The sequence below is a fragment of the Neocloeon triangulifer genome, unplaced genomic scaffold (genome assembly GCF_031216515.1).
Source record: "Neocloeon triangulifer isolate White Clay Creek 2 clone unplaced genomic scaffold, ASM3121651v1 ptg000017l, whole genome shotgun sequence".
Classification (NCBI taxonomy): Eukaryota; Metazoa; Arthropoda; class Insecta; order Ephemeroptera; family Baetidae; genus Neocloeon; species Neocloeon triangulifer.
Genome location: NW_026775559.1, coordinates 4,455,014 through 4,471,704, shown reverse-complemented (window position 1 = coordinate 4,471,704; position 16,691 = coordinate 4,455,014). Strand labels below are relative to the sequence as shown.

Below are 16,691 nucleotides of genomic sequence, written 5' to 3'. Positions count from 1 at the left end.
ATTTATAATTTATATTGCTCCGAAGCCGATTTTTTTTTTCGTTTCTTGTACATATTTTGTTTTTATTGTTATGGGTGCTGAGTAAGCTGTACTTTATACACTTGCCAGCTCTGGGTTTTATACTTGCAACTTAATTTTAACAAAAAGAGGGAAGTTTTTTGTATATCATTTTCACCGCTAATTAATGTCACTCAAACCGCTGTTCTGAGCTTCCCATTTCATAATTAACTGTGGTACAAAAAGGTGGTCATGAAATATGAGTTGATGCTCCCTTGGAAATTTTCTTGTGCTTAAACACGAGCCAACATAATGAGCAGACCCGTGTTCTCCAGCGAGGGTATGCAACCGGGTGGGCATCTGTTTGGCGCGGCGCGACGCCCTTGAGGCTAATTAGATGAAATATTAATGCCCGAGAGTGCACGGCGGCTTGCTCCGGCTCGGGTTCGTAATAAATCGCAGAAGAGAGTCTCTCGAGGTGCAAACTCGTAAAATCAACGACCGGATGATAATTTGGAAATTAACAGCCGCGGCGGGATCTAGAGAGGCGAATATTTTCCCACACACGGAGAGAAATTCCAGTAGACCGGCCGCGGGAGCAATAAAAGGATCAAAAGACCGAGTCTCGTCGCGCAGATAAGAGATCAAACGCTGTGTGTTGGTGACAACTTTTCGACCCGATCTTTTCCTCTCATCTTGTAAAAGAGAGAAGCAGCAGCACTCGGCACAAAGGAGGAGATGATAGCTCTTGGGAGTTTGTTTTGACATAAATTACACCTTGTTGAGCGCGCGGTGATGGTTTAAGTGTTTCTTGATTGGAAGCGCGTCTGCGGTTTTTCACGTGAAATCAAAATAACCATAAATTTGTGTTGGCCGTCACACGAGAAATGCGTGAGAAGAATTTCCCTCGCGGTTACTCCTCCAAAATTTTCAGCTTGTATTGTAATTCAACATATCAACGGGTGAACTCTTCAAAGAATAAACACAATTAAAATTTTCATATTAAATAAATGAATAATATAATTATTATTATTATTTATGATAGATCATTTAATTTATTTTTGTACGGTCCATAATTCTAATTGCATGGATTTATTTATTCCTAATAAATCAATGGCTAATTGTTTAGATATTAACATTAAAAAAAAAATACAAAAAATGTCTTCTTTAACTGATTTTTAAAGCAAAAATACCAATAAATAAAATATAAAAATCTGAAAATTTTTGAAAAACTGCAGGAAATAAATACATCAATTAAATTGGATTAACATCATTGATTCTCATTTGCGGAAATTTTGTAACTCATTTCCAGGTCAATTCCAAAAGTTAATGAAAAATTTAATTCAAACTGTGAAAGTATAGCTTTCATAATGTAAACCAATAACTAGTTTTAGAAATAGCGCGTGTAGTTAGTTAGTAAAATGCTTAAAATTAAACGAAAACTGCATTTTCGTGACAAATCTGACAAATCCTTTCTTAAAATTGTGAGCATCATTGAACGTATTTTAGCAAACTTTTTTTCATGTCATGCTGGTGTGCTGAACAAATTTGCAAAGTCAAGCGAGAACAAGGTGTTTGATCCAACAAGCCACTAACCAATTATGCAAATAAGCCGGCAGCTCAACTGGCTGCATCAAAGTTGTCTCTCGCATTTCATTTTTCATGCAGAGTTTCATTCTGATTAACTCATCCGACATTCCCTCAGATGAAAAATTCTCCATCCGATGTCATATTTATATGCACCCGTGTTTGCGGAATGGAGGAATAGATTGGGCGACCCGCCGAGCCGGCAGTCAATTCATGCAGCCCTTTTAGCAAACGGGGGCAGAGAGATGAGTGGGAGTGCAGCCCCGGAGGCACTCACTCGGTTGCCCTTTTTTTTGGCATCACACCCGCTGGTCTTTTTTTTTTGCCGGGTGCATACTGTGTATGATGTTTTATGCTGCTGGCAACGGCGCCAATGAAAATTCTGATGCTGGAATCCGCTCTTTTTGTTCCGGATTTTAATTAATTTCGTTGGTGCCGGTTTTGAACAGCCGCGCCAGAGTGAAAATTGCGCCGCAACATCTATTCAGGTCATGCATGACTTTTCATTCTTTATTATACTGGTGAAGTTCATGATGGGTTTTTTTCTACTTTCCCACATATTATGTATTTAAACTAGAGAGAATTGAAAAGAAAAAAATTCTTAAATTTTAATATTTTTAGAATATTTTCAAGTTTTCACAGCAGGATAAAATTTCAGCAATTCTGTATTTCTGTACACAACAAGTTTCTTAATTTTGATTTTAAATTTAGATTTAGTTGATATTTGAATTTCATGAGTTTCTATTATATTCACAATATGTTTTTAAATTCAGCCATAATTACGTCTGCGCCAATTTCATTAACCAATTTGCTACTACATTTTCATATGCTACTACTCTTATTTTCCATGATGAGTAAAAATTGTAATAATAATTATCTAGGAATCATAAAACTTCATAAATCCGACGCATTTAAGCTTAATATCTATGTATATAAAGTGTATCAAATTATTCTAATTTTTTAAATGTAATTTTTAGATAAATAAACTAAATAATGTTAAATTTAATCTTCATTAAAAAGTATTATTGCCAAAAAATTATTTAATCTTGTTACAATTAAAATTTTCACAAAAACAATTGTTTAATTTAAAATTTTTATGTCTGTTCAATCTTTGTCTTCCTGCTCAACAACAATTCAAAATTTTGTATTTGACATTTAAAGGATACTATAATAATGACAAATTGAAAAAAAGGTTCAGCATTATAAAAAAAGACTGAAATTCAATGTTGTGGTGGTCTCTCCACGATAATTTGCACAAATCATGTCTGTCCGGTTTAGCGGCTATTCGGCCTCGTAAATTCTCGGCAGCAGGTTGGCACAAAACTGCACAATTTATGCCCACGTCGACCCGACGGAACAGAAGCACTGGCGAGTTATTCCCTGCTGCACTTGCCTCTCAAAAACGAAATATGCAGCCGGCAACAAAACACGCGGCGGACTGCAATAAAAAGGTGTAGTGCTCTCGATGTCGCAATGATTATTATGGTAATGTGCACCGCAGGAATTGCTGCTGCTCGCATTATTAAACTCGCGCTGCATAAATTTGTACACGCGGCACACAATACCTGCCGGGGTTGCAATTAGGGCCCGTCGCTTTGGGATATGAATTCATTATGTTCCGCGGAATTTATTGGCTAATCGAAACCTGGAATGAGTCTCGTGCTAATTCAATAAACAGTAAATACTCACCATTGGTAATCAAAGCCCCTAGAGAAATACTAAATCAGATGAAAATATACACTTACTTAGAAATAGTTATTTGACTCGCTTTGAGATAATATTGAAATACCAGTTTATTTGTTAGTATATTTTTTTTAGAAGGTAAACTAATTGATTTTCAAATTTTATTAATTTGTCCCATATTAGAGTGATAAAAGTAAAAGAAAAGAGCAAAAAAAAAAAACGACAAACATTTGCAAAAATTTCTGGTTGTTATAGAAAAAAATCAGTCATTATTAATAAAGCTAATTCAATCATCAAGGATAATTTTTGAAGACCTAATTAATTTGCATTTTTCTTATAAAATATAATTACTTACTACCATATAATTTGTTTAAATCATGTATTAAAACCTACTTTAATTTTGTAAAATAATCTCATTATTTTTGCTCATTAAATTTGATTTATTTCCTCATCGCTCTTCAAATTTGAAGCTCCACTCCAACACTCACCCTTGTATACTGGAGAGATCCCTCTTTTCTTTTCAGCACTCATAATTTGTTTAGATGAGCAGGGAGGGAGCACCGTGTAATGCAATTTGTGTTCAGTTACATTATCTTTTGATGGCGTAATCTCATTAACTTTCCGCCGGCGCAGCGATTTATTAAAAATCCAGTAGAGCTTTTCCAAAGCTTTTCCCTTTCGAAGGATGAATATATAAAAGAAAATTGAAATTAGACGCGAGTAGCCGCACCTCATGCATGCGAGATTATTTTAGGGCGGAAAACAGAGGCCGAAAGTGCTCTTTGCACACACTGGGCGTCATTTGAAATTCCGAGAGAGCCATAGCTGTGCTCAACGAGTGCGGCATTTATTTCCCCAAGCAAGGCAGTCAACAACGGTCTCCAAAACCATTTTCGTCGTCGGCAGAGTGTGCGCCAGCAAAAGGGATCATCTTTTCATAACGCAGAGGCGACGCAGGTATGGATCGCAATTTCCCTTGCATTCATCTCTCGCCATGGTTTTGGTCTCTCTCGCTCTCTCGTCGAGCGAATTTAACACAAAACTATACTCGAACAAGAATAATGTCGTCCGTTTCGACATTATCCAGAATGTGCGCCCAGCTCTCGCAGGAAATGTGCGTGTCTCGCCTCTGCTGCCATAAGCGCGAGAAGTTAAATTATGAGCGTGTACCCGTGCTAAACACAATGCAAACGCGTGTGATGTGCTAGAGGACAAAAAGCGTCAGCGGTTCTCCGGCGTTTCAATCGTATCGCTTGCATACCATGAAAGTTCATTTGCGAACACGTCTGCTCACTTGAATGAGTTATTGTGCGTAATGTATGTATGCATCCTTTCCTTCATTAAAGCTGCTGCTATCATGTCAAAATTTCTGTTAAACAGATATCTTTGAGCCAAAATTCTGAAATGTTTTTAAATTTTGAATGGGACGAGATAAATTTAATTATATTATCAGATCCTGGAGTGTTCAAAATACTAGCAAAAATAAACAGTTGCTCAAAATTTTGATTATTTGTAACAATTATTTGTAAATCAATGGCATCTCACTTTACAGTCATTAACGTTTTATTAAACGTAAGTCCCTTGAAAAAGTTGGTTTATTATTAGTATTTATTTGATTTTATTTTTTAGAATAAATCAATTCTGCTGAGCCATACAGTATCTGCTTTCTGCCTAGCTTTAAAATTTTTCAGAGCAAAATCGACGCAATCAAACATTTTAAATTTCAATCTCTTTTGTAAAACCAGTGATTGCAAACATAAGCTCGTCGCTGCTTTTGTGCTCAGCTGCACGTAATCACAAAACGTGTGCAAAGCTTTCAGCACTCGCCAACCTGCTTTCCATTTATTTATTTTTTTCCAAAACACTTTTGTTCCGACTGCCTCATTTATACCTCTGCATCAGGCTGGCGGTCGGAAGAGAAAAAGCCGTGTGTATCAATGCCCGTCCGAACAGCCAGTCGCGTGCTCCCGGTGTTATATTTTTATACTGGAGCCGCGGCAGCAGCCAACGGATGATGTTTTATTCATCCAGGTTCAACCTGAGAGAGAAAATTTGCATGTCGACGTGCCAAATCAACGGTGCAAAAGTTGAACAAAAACGCGACCAAAAACGAAATTTGAATGTATATGTAAAAACTCTCCTTCTTTATTGGAGTTGAGAGGAAAAGTTTGACAGGAAAGGACGCTTCGTTTTCAAATAAAATATTCAAAGTTGATTTGCCTGCAAAATTGATCTCCGCATTTCCGGACGCTTGGCCTGGTTTGGCCAGCGGCGGCAGTTGAAGTTTTGCCGCTTAATAAAAGATCAAAGTTTTGGTTTGGTCGTGTGTCCCCCCCGCACATAGACAACCCGCTCGCCGGGCATGTCAAGCGGGTTGCTCGTCGGCCGGCCCGCAGCTGCCTCCTATTCCGGAACGTGATTTCCCTTGCAAAGCGTTCGCTCGCGCAAAGAAAATGTGCTCGCCTGCGAATGGCCCGAGCGTTTTCGCATTTTCCACCTGCCGACCATGCGTGCCTGCGCTAAACCATTCTGTCTTGGTCCCTTATGCGCTTGAAGAATTCCTGCTCTGCATCTTTAATAAAAATACTAGCTTTTTTTCAAACTATGAAGGCACACATCCTCTGTTTAGAAATAACTTGGCTCAAATGCACAAAATTTTCTAATTGCAACGCGATTTTCAAGATTTTGCGCTTAAAATAAAAATGCTTTAATAATTACTCCTACTTATTCTGAATTTCAAATTTAATAAGAAGCCAAGGAAACTAATTCAAAATTTCCTTGTGTTAAGGTTAACCTTGGACGCTGAAATAATACGTTAAGAATTATTAAACTTAATAATTCAATTTAAAGATATTAAATATTCATAAAGAGAGCAAGATTTATTTTATAATTTTTCAAACTTAATTTGTTAAAACACATTATGTTCTTATGTTGAAAAATTAATTTAAGTAACATTTTTTTAATCAGCTTTCAACGTTTTTAAATAACATACATTATATTAATATTGCAAAGCTCTAATTTTTATCATTATTTTAAATAAATGCTCTACATGCCGATAACTAACAATTTGGTAGCCTAATGTCATACCTGGCTATTCTCTATTAATAATTTTCTTAACCTATTTGACTTCATTCAGTTTCATATTTCATTTAAGAAGACCAATTTTTACTTTTAATTTCTTTATTTCTTTCCGTTAAAATAAATGTATCCTTATGAATTACTTTTATGAAAACTGTAAATAAAATTGAGCAAATTAATGTTCTACTCACAGAAATCGGAGCCCGTCGAGTCGTGGTAAAACGAGGCCTTGGAAAGAACTGTGGTGATTGTGCAGGTAGTCGCCAGCATGAGCAGGCAGAAGCGCACAGGCATCACGCGGCCGCTGCTGCGACTTCACGCCCGCCGCATCCAACACACAGATTTCACTGCAACAAGACAAATAACACAAGTCAGATTAATGTCCACCAAAGAAGGGAAGAATTCACTTTTTCCGAGAAGGATGAACGGCCGCGAGACGCAATTACGAAAGAGAAGACGAGGGTTAAGTGAGGTTTGTGTTTATTTATAAACCTCACCAGAGTGCAAAACCTGTAATTTGGAACTTCGGTAAGACCATAGTGAGCGAGGCAGAGGAGCCGCCCTTTGGAAAATGCCTCGGCTAATTGCTCTCCGTGCACATCAACGCGTTAAATCGTGTTGCAAATAAAATAAACTCGCTCACTACACCTTCAGGGCACCGTGATCAACTTTACTGAAAAAATGTTCCTTGCTGGGGATAAGATAAAATTGAAAAAATTCATTATTAACTAATTACTACTCATTTTTATGTTTTGAAAAATTACTTTTTAAATTAATATCTGGTCTTGATCCAATTTGAAGAAAGGAAAAAATATTTGCTTTTCTTTTTTAATAAACAATCTTCTTAAGTGCTCAACACCTGTCCAATTTTTTACCGTGAGCTGCATTATGAAAAGAATCTCTTTATTTTTCCAGACGTGTATAAAAACAGAAAAAAGCGTCTGCAGCCGGGAAACAAACAAAAGAAGAGATGAGCTGGAAGCGAAAAAGTTTGAGCCACAACAAAAATCCGCCTCTCTTTTTCGGCGCGTCCAAAGAAAGAAAAAAACTTCTCATCCTCCCTCGCAGGCTTATTTTTCGCGCCTCCGAAAATATATACGTCCCTTTGAGAATTCGGCCACAAAGAAAAGGCGAGCGTGCGATACCCGATATATCATCAGCTTGAGCTGCTGCGGTCCAGCGGCTGATGGACGAAATATTGCAGCGGCACATTATTTTGGAGAGAGATCAAATTTCTTCCTCGAAACTAATGGTCGCGCGTGAAATAAAATTTGTACAGGCTCGGTGCGCTCGTTGTGCTTTCGGCAAATTCTGCTCCTCCCAAAATATAAAATAAAAAAATGTGTGCAGATGCTGGTCATTCTTGCGAAAAAAGCCTTCCTGCCTTCATTCTGCTTCTGCACCAAGTAAATAGAAAACGGTAGAATGTTTTTTTATTTAGTAATATTAAATTATTATAAATTTTAATCAATTATTTGTGAAAATTTTAAAAATGAATATAAAAATCATCATCATAAAATGTCGAATTGTGAAGTGGTCAATTTTGAAACCAAATATATCATTGACGAAGAAAGCAGAAAAAAATTAATTAGGTGATAACAATTTAAAATGAAATTTGCGGAAAAATTTAACAAAGAAATTCCAGTAATATAAAATTAATCAAATAAATTATTCAAATTTATTCTTATTACCTTTCAAATAATAATTTTAAAGCCTGAAATTTATTCCTTCAAAATCCATTAAATTGGTAACAAAGGAGCTTTTTTCCTACACATTTCGATTTCTTTTGTAAGCTAAGCTCTGCAATGTCAAAACATTTTTAGTGATCAATAAATCTGCAGATTGGCGCAAAAGTCCTCCTTTTCTTTTCCCATTTCTGCACTCGAACACGCACACTCGACGACAATTTAGTGCTGCCGCAGCACGTCGAAAGCTCTTTGTGCGCGTTTTTCATTTCTCGTCTCACCACCGCGAGAGATTGCAAGAGTATATATAGTGCCTTAAATTACCTTCATGAAGCACCACTCTGGGGTGTCGCCGAAGCCCCTTCACCGCGATGCTCACTTTGCCATTTCGCACGGCGCGCACACTTCTCGCTGCAAAGTGGATCGCACTCTACGACCGACTGCACCGACCCGACTGACTGATGGACCGATGAGTCCGCCGGCCGCGGAGATTCCTCTCTCCGTGCAGGTACACAGGTGTGCGCTCCCACTCTTGCCTTGCCCTCCCCTCGACCAGAGTGCGATGGACAAAGTACGATCAACCCGAATAAGCGCCTGACCTGCTGTTTCGATTTTGCTTCCAAGCTCTGACGGAGACTGAACTGATTAAAGTGGTTTGCCAATTAACCCTCATAAGCTTGTTCAAGGGCTGAATGCTGCATGGCGTTTGTTGAATATTTTTACAACTATCTTTATTAAGCAAATAACGTGGCGGGGAAAAATCATATAAAATAAATAAAGTTTTGATTATGAAAAAATTTTATATTTGGGAACCTCACAAAAATACTTTTTTATGGTTAAAAAAATTAATTAAATCAACCTCTTAAGTCGATTCAGGGGGGTCAAAACTAATAACTATGGCATGAGGAATTAAAATGAAAATATTAATTAGGTGCCATTTTTTTAAGAATTCCTGATTTGTTTTGTTTTTATTTCAGTTTTTTGCAAGCAATCGCAAACTGAAGTCTGCCACAAACTAATTTGGCATCATTGAACGCCTGATGAACATTTCAAGTCAGAGCAAAAAAGGGAGTAAAAATGTGGTTAAAATTTTATCCCAGAAAAAATATTTATAAATTTGAAAAGTTATAATGGTGTAAGCCTTTGATCTGCAGTTGGATAGCTATTTTAAATTTTAATGGAAAGAATGAAGAATATTAGCAAGAATTTTAAGAAAAGATTTTCAATGTATATTTTTTTTAATTAAAGAAGGAATTAGATAATGTACTTCACAATTCAGATTGGAAAAAAATTGAATTTCAATGAACGTAAAAAATTATTCGCGACCTTGATATTGTAATTTTTTCTCAATAAATTTTGACTTTCTGGCTAACGCATGAGATTTCAAAGAAATTTCTAAACCTATGCCAGGTGCGGCTGTAGAATTAAAATAATACACAAGAAGAGCCCCTTGTGACGGACGCGTGTTGCCCTTTTTAGGTGCATGCTCGGATTCAAAACACACGACTGTAAATTCTAGCGAACGTCATAAAAATTATGCAAACCTCCGTGATTCAAATCACGTCTTTGTCCGATTCGAATTCTCGTTTTGCATGTGCACATGCTCGATTCGTGTTGTATAAACATTTGGACAAGTGCGACGTGGTCTGTTTTTCAACACAAAGCCCGCTTTTTACGAGAGGTTGGGCTGAGCTGCTCCCAATTGCTGTGCAGCAGTTTAATTATACACATGGGCAAGTATCGGCGGCGGGGACAATAAAATTTTACGAGTATTAATTTGCAGCGGCACCAATATATTATTCGCTCTCTCGATAATAATAATACGCCCCTTTTGGCGAAAAGCAGGCGCACTCGCCACCACCGATTATCGCGAAACTGTGACGCCAAAAAAGTTTTTTCCCTCTCGTTAAAGCCCTGGCGATTATCTACTTTGCCAGCCAGCGATGGGAACTTTGCTCCCGATCGACTCCCATCCACCGCGACAATATGTTATTATTGATACGCAAATCTCTCCATGTCCCCCAGCCAAAGGGATTAAAACATTAAAATCAACAATATCCTGTAATTTCTGTGCACTTTTTATTTGATCAAGTCTTAACTCTTCTCGCAATAATAAGGGGGGTTTATATGAGAATCTCTAATGATTTATAGAGTTTATCTGCACTGGAGCAATCATCGGCTATCGTTCTCAAATAAAAAGAAGATTACTGGATTACAATTTTCAGTCTAAACCTGAACTGCGTTTAGTGGCCGAGTGGTTTTCACAATGAGGGCCTTGCTTCTGGTGTTTTCCATCGCCCTTTTTAGTTTTTCAACAGCCCAACCTATCAATGAAACTGGCCAGTTGATAGCTGGTATTTATAAATTTTATTGGTTACGGAATATTTAAATATTTGCGTAATTATTTTCAGAGAACGCAAGTTTCAGCTTCACTTTTGGAAACAGCACATATGAAGTTTCTGCAAGCAGGGTAATTTCATTATTTATTTTCCAACTCTGTGAATTAGTTTGTTTTCAAACATCAAAGTTCTAAATTTTTTTAATAATTATAGGCAGTAGATTATATAATATAAATTTATTTATTACCAAAGTGCTTTTGTTGCCAATAATACAAAATGTTAAGAATTTTTGAAAATCTATCCAGCGTGACAATAAACTTTTTGCATTTTTTTTCTTTTTCATGAAAAATTGACACTAAAACTTTTCATATTTTTAGTTGAATTGGTACCAGGCAAATTACGCATGCAAAATCAAAGGGATGACGCTTGTATCAATTGAATCAAACGCGGAAAATGAGGCCATCCGCACTGCAGTTCGTGAGTTTCCATTTTTTCTTTCTAAATCCAATTAAATTTTACTTTCAACTTGACTTCAAGGTGATTTTCTTGGCGTCGATGGCTTCTGGACATCTGGAAACGATTTGTACCTAGAGGGCCAGTACTACTGGGATTCGACGGGACACGCCCTAGGACCTTTTCTTGGCTGGACTTCGGGACAGCCAGCAGCGTCAAGTGCGTCTTATGAAAACTGCATTTGTCTTGGAATGCTGATCAACCACATGTGGAATGACTTGAAGTGTGAAGACCCTTATAGATTCATTTGCGAAAAATCCGCTTGTGTAAATTAATTAAAAAAAAAATTATCCATCATAATAATGATTCTAAGGCAAAGAAACACGTTGGGGTTCTTCTTATAGAGCAGGAAAGAACAAAAAGTTCCACTTGATCAGAGTAATTTGCTGACCCGAAAAAAACTCTTCTCAACTAATTGCCTTTTTCTCCATGGGATGACGCGTCGGAATCGGTGAGCAGTCTTCCAAATAAAATGGCAATAAACGGATCAATTCTCTGATTAATGACCTTTTGCAATCGCTCATCATTTAAGCGTAATGGGCGCGCACACTTGAACTCAGCCGATTCAATTTTTTGATATGGAACAAAATGATTTTTTCGTGATGAGAGGCATCGTTCCGCGGAATAATTGACACAATCACCTACTTCATCTCTATTGTAACCCTGGAAACGTTTTTCATCTCAATTTAACGCTTTTTATCGCCAATGATTTCGAAAAAAAAAATATTATGATATTTGGAATAAATCGCGAGCCTCATCGTTAGCTAGGATTACTTTATGAGGGCCGGAGGGTCCACCATACTTCAGATTTCCGAATTGACATCGGGGAGCAAAGCAGCCGAGAAATTCGAGTTAACTCCGAGATGAAATTTGCAATCTAATTTTAACCTCATAAATATTCAGCGTGAAGTAAGTGGACGAACAAGAGAGAAGGGAGGAACGGCAGCAGAATAATTAAGAAATCGGCGCATTCATCAGCAGCTCGTGTCACGTAATCAAATATTGGCGCACCTCTCTTTGAAACTTATCACCATCCAAAGTTAACAAACTCACGGTGTGGAAGACCCAAAGTTCAGCTCGAATAAGCAAATTTTTGTTTTTTGTTGTCCAAAAAAGTTTTCCGTCTCTTCAAAATTTCATTAATACTATAGAGAGATTGTGACAGTTTCTCATAACTTGTTCATGAAATCAGCAAAAGAAAACGAAGGGAGCGGCAGTTTTGTCAGGAAAGTTTGGCTTCATTTTCTGGATACGCGCAAAACAGACGTCAGCGTTTTCCAAGTTTACAGACCAATAAAAACAAAATAGGTGTTCCGTCTGTCGCGAAATTTATTTGCAGAGAGGAGGAAAAACAAAAAGCTCGTAGTGCAAAATGCGACGCAGTTACGCACTTTCATTCGATTTCGCATTTTGACGCACCGAGTGGAATCAGCTTTGTCAGCACAAAAATTACACCACCAACCACTATGCGTGCAGTTCACTAATGCAGCCAATCAATGGAATTGGTCAACAATGCCTCTTTTTATTTGAATGAAAATAGCTAAAAAATCAAAACGTGTTATAATTTCTAAAGTTTACCTATATTTTTCACTTAACTTCTAGCAATAGGGATTAAAAATAAGTTAATATTTTTTTATATAGTCTATAAGGGATCTGAACCTGTGAATATGGGGAAATGAATTTTTTGATATATTGATAAAAAATTTAAACCAAAACTAAAACTGAACGGGGCTTGATTTTTTCAACACATTCCTGTCTTAAATACAGCACAATATGCAAGTGCAAGGCATTCTCTTGACTTCAACCTGAAATATTTTACAATTACTTAATGAATGAAAATGAAAGTGTTTATTGTACAGCGATGGGTGCGCTACTGGACAGAGATACAAAAATAAACAACGATCAAGAAATCAAAAGGATCAAGAAGATTACAGAGTTTTTGAAGCTTTAGTTAAATTTAGATTTGGATAAATTTTTTTAAACAGTCAAAGATAGTTAATTAATGATAAACTAAATAAATATTATGATCTACTTCACCGGTCTGGTAGAATTGTAACTATGCCTGGAAGACGAATTTGTCGGTAGAAAAAATCAAAATAATTATGGATCAAGAATTCTTTTTTTTAAATTTAGTTATGTTAATGGAAATAAAAATGGCATTCACAGTGGTCGTTTGAAACCCAGAAGTTGATTGTTTCTAAAGAACAATACATTTAATTAATTTCACAAGAAAATTCCTAGAAAATTCAGACGGATCTTTTCTTTGTAACTTTTATCTTTTTCCAACATTTTTGAAGAAGAGAAACCCGCAAATACTTGTTTTTTGTGCAATAAGAATGTGACTCTACGGCGATGCACCTAATTATTTGTGTCAGAGTCGCTCATTAAACTAATTGCCGTTGAGTGCAATCACCATTAAAAAGCGTCAAGTGTGTGTGTGTGTGTGTGTGTGTGTGCAAGTTGCGAAAGAAATTTTATGAGATGGCTGCCGCTTTTCTAGCAGTCGCCATTCCCAAGACAATTTACTCCGAAGTGGGAAGCATTAACGTGCGGAGGGCCATGCGTAATTTATAACGATTTTGAAGCGCTTCTCATGTTTCCAGGAGCACAAAATTTATGCAAATATCTCAAATATCGCGGTCTAAAGCAATTCGGTGTTCGGGAAAGATGGCCAGAGCGAGTAAGAAGTTTGGCCACCACTTTTTTCTTATTTATCCTTGAGTGCTGCGCGAATTATTCAGTCGCTCTCTCGCTGATAAACCAGAATTAAAAAGTCCCACCCAGGTCGTGAAAAGAGACAAAATTAACACAGCGGTGGGGGGAGAGCGCAGAAGTCGTAAAATTTGCGCTTAATTCGGAGCAATTTTTGCACACAGCGAAATAAATTCCCATTGGGCACCGCCTGCGTTTTTGCTGCACGGCTTCACTTCTCCTTCTGAAGCGACTCGCTTTTATTTTTTTTGTAAATCGGAGGCGGCGTGTGCGTGGAATGCAATAATATAAAAAGCAGCTGAGGCAATAATAAGATAATGCCAGCGAGATATCCAAGCAAATTTTGTCAAGTGCAAAAAATGGGAAGAAAAAACTCGCCTGTTGGAATAATTTCATTTGAAGACGCAAAAAATAATAAAAGAGAAACTGTTTTGCATCGTCGACGCGGCCCGTCAAAAGAAGCACTCCACTGAAAATAATTTCTTTAAAGGCGACGCGGTGGAAAATTGCGAGTGCAAACATTAGCAAGAGAGGGACCAATTTTCGGACGGGGAACGCAAAAAGCCGAATTAATTAAGTCTGCACTCATATGATAATTAAATTTCAGGGCATTGTTATCAGGAAAACAGGAATTTTAATCAGAATAAAAAATTTCCACAATAAACTATTTATACTTATAATTGGCTTAGTTAAAAAAACAATAAAAAATAAAAACTAAAACGAATAAGCTCAGAACGGATTTTGATGGAATTAACTTGAATACATAAATGTTGGGAAACTCATGAAATTAGCAGAATATTAAATGAATAACTTTTAAAATGTAAGGATAAGAAAAAAATAAAAATATTCATTACAATTTTTCTAAAACATTTGCTAGAAATAGATGTGTGTTGTTTATTTTTTCACAATCTCTATTGTAAGCCTTTGGAAAAAACTTAATATCTCATATTAAAAATTGTTTCAAACAAATGATTGCATTTTTTTAATTATGAAGGTATAGTATAAAGTATAAATTTTTTCTGAGAATACAAATATTAACCCTTAAAACTGGTTTAGATACGTTTGCTCTTTTCAACATTATTTTTTCTAAACGTCATCAAATTTTTGTGTGTGTTAAATAAACGGATTTTTAAACTTTATCCTGGCCAAACAAATTCTACCAAATTTCTTGTAGTGTATTTTCAAGCCCCACTTGAGAGTGAGATGTCTTTATATTGCGAAAATAATATCATACTATAAAAACCCATATAATGTATTTGGCGCTTAATGGTGCCCCTTTCCCATATTGGAAGAAGAAATTGCTTCTCGGGAAATTTATGGCAGGAATTGCGCTGCGCCTGAAACAAAGAATATATATTGATCAGGCCGAATTCAGGCTTCTCTCAAGTTATGGATCTTATATGGGCCGTAAAAGTCGCTCTCTTTGTATCTGCTCGCCAATATAATTAGGTTTGTCCCGGGAGATAAAATCTCGCGTGGAATTTCGCCGTGTCTTTGATCGTTGACGGAATAAAAAAGCCCAAGAGTTCCATCATTAATTTAATATTATTCGCAAAAACGCTGACAGCGGAGAGTTCCTCTATCCATAAATTAATTTCATGGATGTTTTGACTTGAAATATGAAAATTACTTCTAAATTAGCCTCTCTAGTAAAATTAACAACATGAATTTTGGGGAAAATGAAAATATTCGGATAAATCATGACCAGCGGGGTTCTAGCGAAATTCAATGAGCAAAATTTTTTGATGCTCGCGTGAAAATGAGCTCCAGTCGGCAGCTCATTAGTGAGGAATCGTCGCTTTTCCTTTTTATTCAGCGCCAATCGACTCTTCATTTCAAAGTCATTTTTCTAAAGTCAAGACCCCCACGAGGTCCGCTCGTGTCGGACATTATTTTTATCTCCTCCACAGAGCTTCTCTCCTGCGCTCTCTCGCAACACAGCAAGACTTGTTTTTTGACACACACATCTCATTAATCTGATTTAAGAGCCGTCACTGAAGAAAATGCGAAACTTCTCTCGCGCATGCTAACAAAATTCTCACAATTTATCTTGTTGCACAAAAATAATTGCAGCAATTTCATTTTAAAAGGAGGAAAAATACAAAAAATGTTATAAAAAAGTGACAATTTACTCCAACAGATCTTTCATCAAAAGTTTTAGAGAGGAAAAAACTGCTGGCGTCGGCTTTGAGTTAATTAAAGTCTTTTTAATCCCCGTAATTAACGACTTAACAAGCAGCAGGGCATCGATCGACGTTGGTATAGTTTTTGTACAGAATGCAGTTCTGATTAATATCCCAAAGCCGCTCGCTACAGCCTCGTTCGGAAAACACTCGGCCGCTCATGTTTTAATTCGACTTATCCCTTTTAATGACACTCGACACGTCTTCTTGTAACAAAAAAACGCCACACTTGCAGCAGCAGCGCCGAAGATGCATTTTGTAATTCCGACTTGTCGACTTTGCTCGTTAATAAAGCAGCTGACAATAATTTATTCCAACAGTCTTGCATTTTCAAAGAATAAATCAAGACTGCGTCAATCGTGGGACGATGAAAAAAATATCAGTCCATTTTCTTTCCACTATGCAAGGAGACAAAACTCGATACTTTCCAGTCGGTCTAATGGCACTCATTAAAAAGGGTTTTCTTATCAAAAAAATGTAATAGCTGCGCGTCTGTGGCGCGCACAAAAAAAAAACGATGACCGGTCAGCGCAGTATGAAAGATGAAATGTGTCCGGGAGAAATTAAGGGTCATTTGCGTCAACATCACTCAGGCGGCAGGCGCGTATTTTTGTAGTTTTTATTTGCGGCCCGGCTGCTTTTTATTGTGCGAGAGCAACAGTGTTAAATATTTTTAAGTTTCATCTGATGGGTAGGATTTTTCTTCGAATGTAATTTATACAAATGCTTGTATAAAATAATAGTTATTTGTCATAGAAACAAATTTCATACCTATTGATGATCTATTTGGGAAATTTTTCTGATTAAAGAAAGAAATATTTAAAAGAAAAACAGATTAATTAGATAGCATTTTTAGTTTTTCAATTTTTTATTTCAGTATTTTTGAACTAGGCTCTCACTAGGATTCGCATCTC

The 16,691-nt window shown here is 36.7% G+C and overlaps 2 protein-coding genes across 6 annotated transcripts in view; one reads left to right on the top strand and one right to left on the bottom strand.

The window, feature by feature from the left end:
* The window catches only part of LOC132203041 (ly6/PLAUR domain-containing protein 6-like), a 90,357-nt gene that overhangs the window by 19,279 nt on the left and 54,387 nt on the right, over window positions 1–16,691 (bottom strand). For 4 of the 5 annotated variants that reach the window (XM_059630470.1, XM_059630473.1, XM_059630471.1 and 1 more), the window contains one exon: window positions 6,537–6,692. In XM_059630470.1, the coding sequence (XP_059486453.1) occupies window positions 6,537–6,639 (103 nt within the window). In that variant the 5' untranslated portion in view covers window positions 6,640–6,692. Of the gene's footprint in view, window positions 1–6,536; window positions 6,693–8,354; window positions 8,508–16,691 lie in introns of those variants that run through there. The other variant, XM_059630474.1, reaches the window with a different exon arrangement.
* LOC132203038 (C-type lectin 37Db-like) lies at window positions 10,240–11,353 on the top strand. The gene is made up of 4 exons (XM_059630467.1): window positions 10,240–10,384; window positions 10,442–10,500; window positions 10,747–10,846; window positions 10,907–11,353. The coding sequence occupies exons 1-4, from the start codon at window positions 10,297–10,299 to the stop codon at window positions 11,155–11,157; spliced, it is 498 nt and encodes a 165-aa protein (XP_059486450.1). The 5' UTR covers window positions 10,240–10,296; the 3' UTR covers window positions 11,158–11,353.

Bases quoted from the DNA above. Each gene is read 5' to 3' on its own strand.
- LOC132203038 (XM_059630467.1), top strand. From the start codon at position 10,297: ATGAGGGCCTTGCTTCTGGTGTTTTCCATCGCCCTTTTTAGTTTTTCA. The intron at 10,501-10,746 runs GTAATTTCATTA...TCATATTTTTAG, and splicing joins ATGAAGTTTCTGCAAGCAGG to TTGAATTGGTACCAGGCAAA. The intron at 10,847-10,906 runs GTGAGTTTCCAT...CTTGACTTCAAG, and splicing joins GGCCATCCGCACTGCAGTTC to GTGATTTTCTTGGCGTCGAT.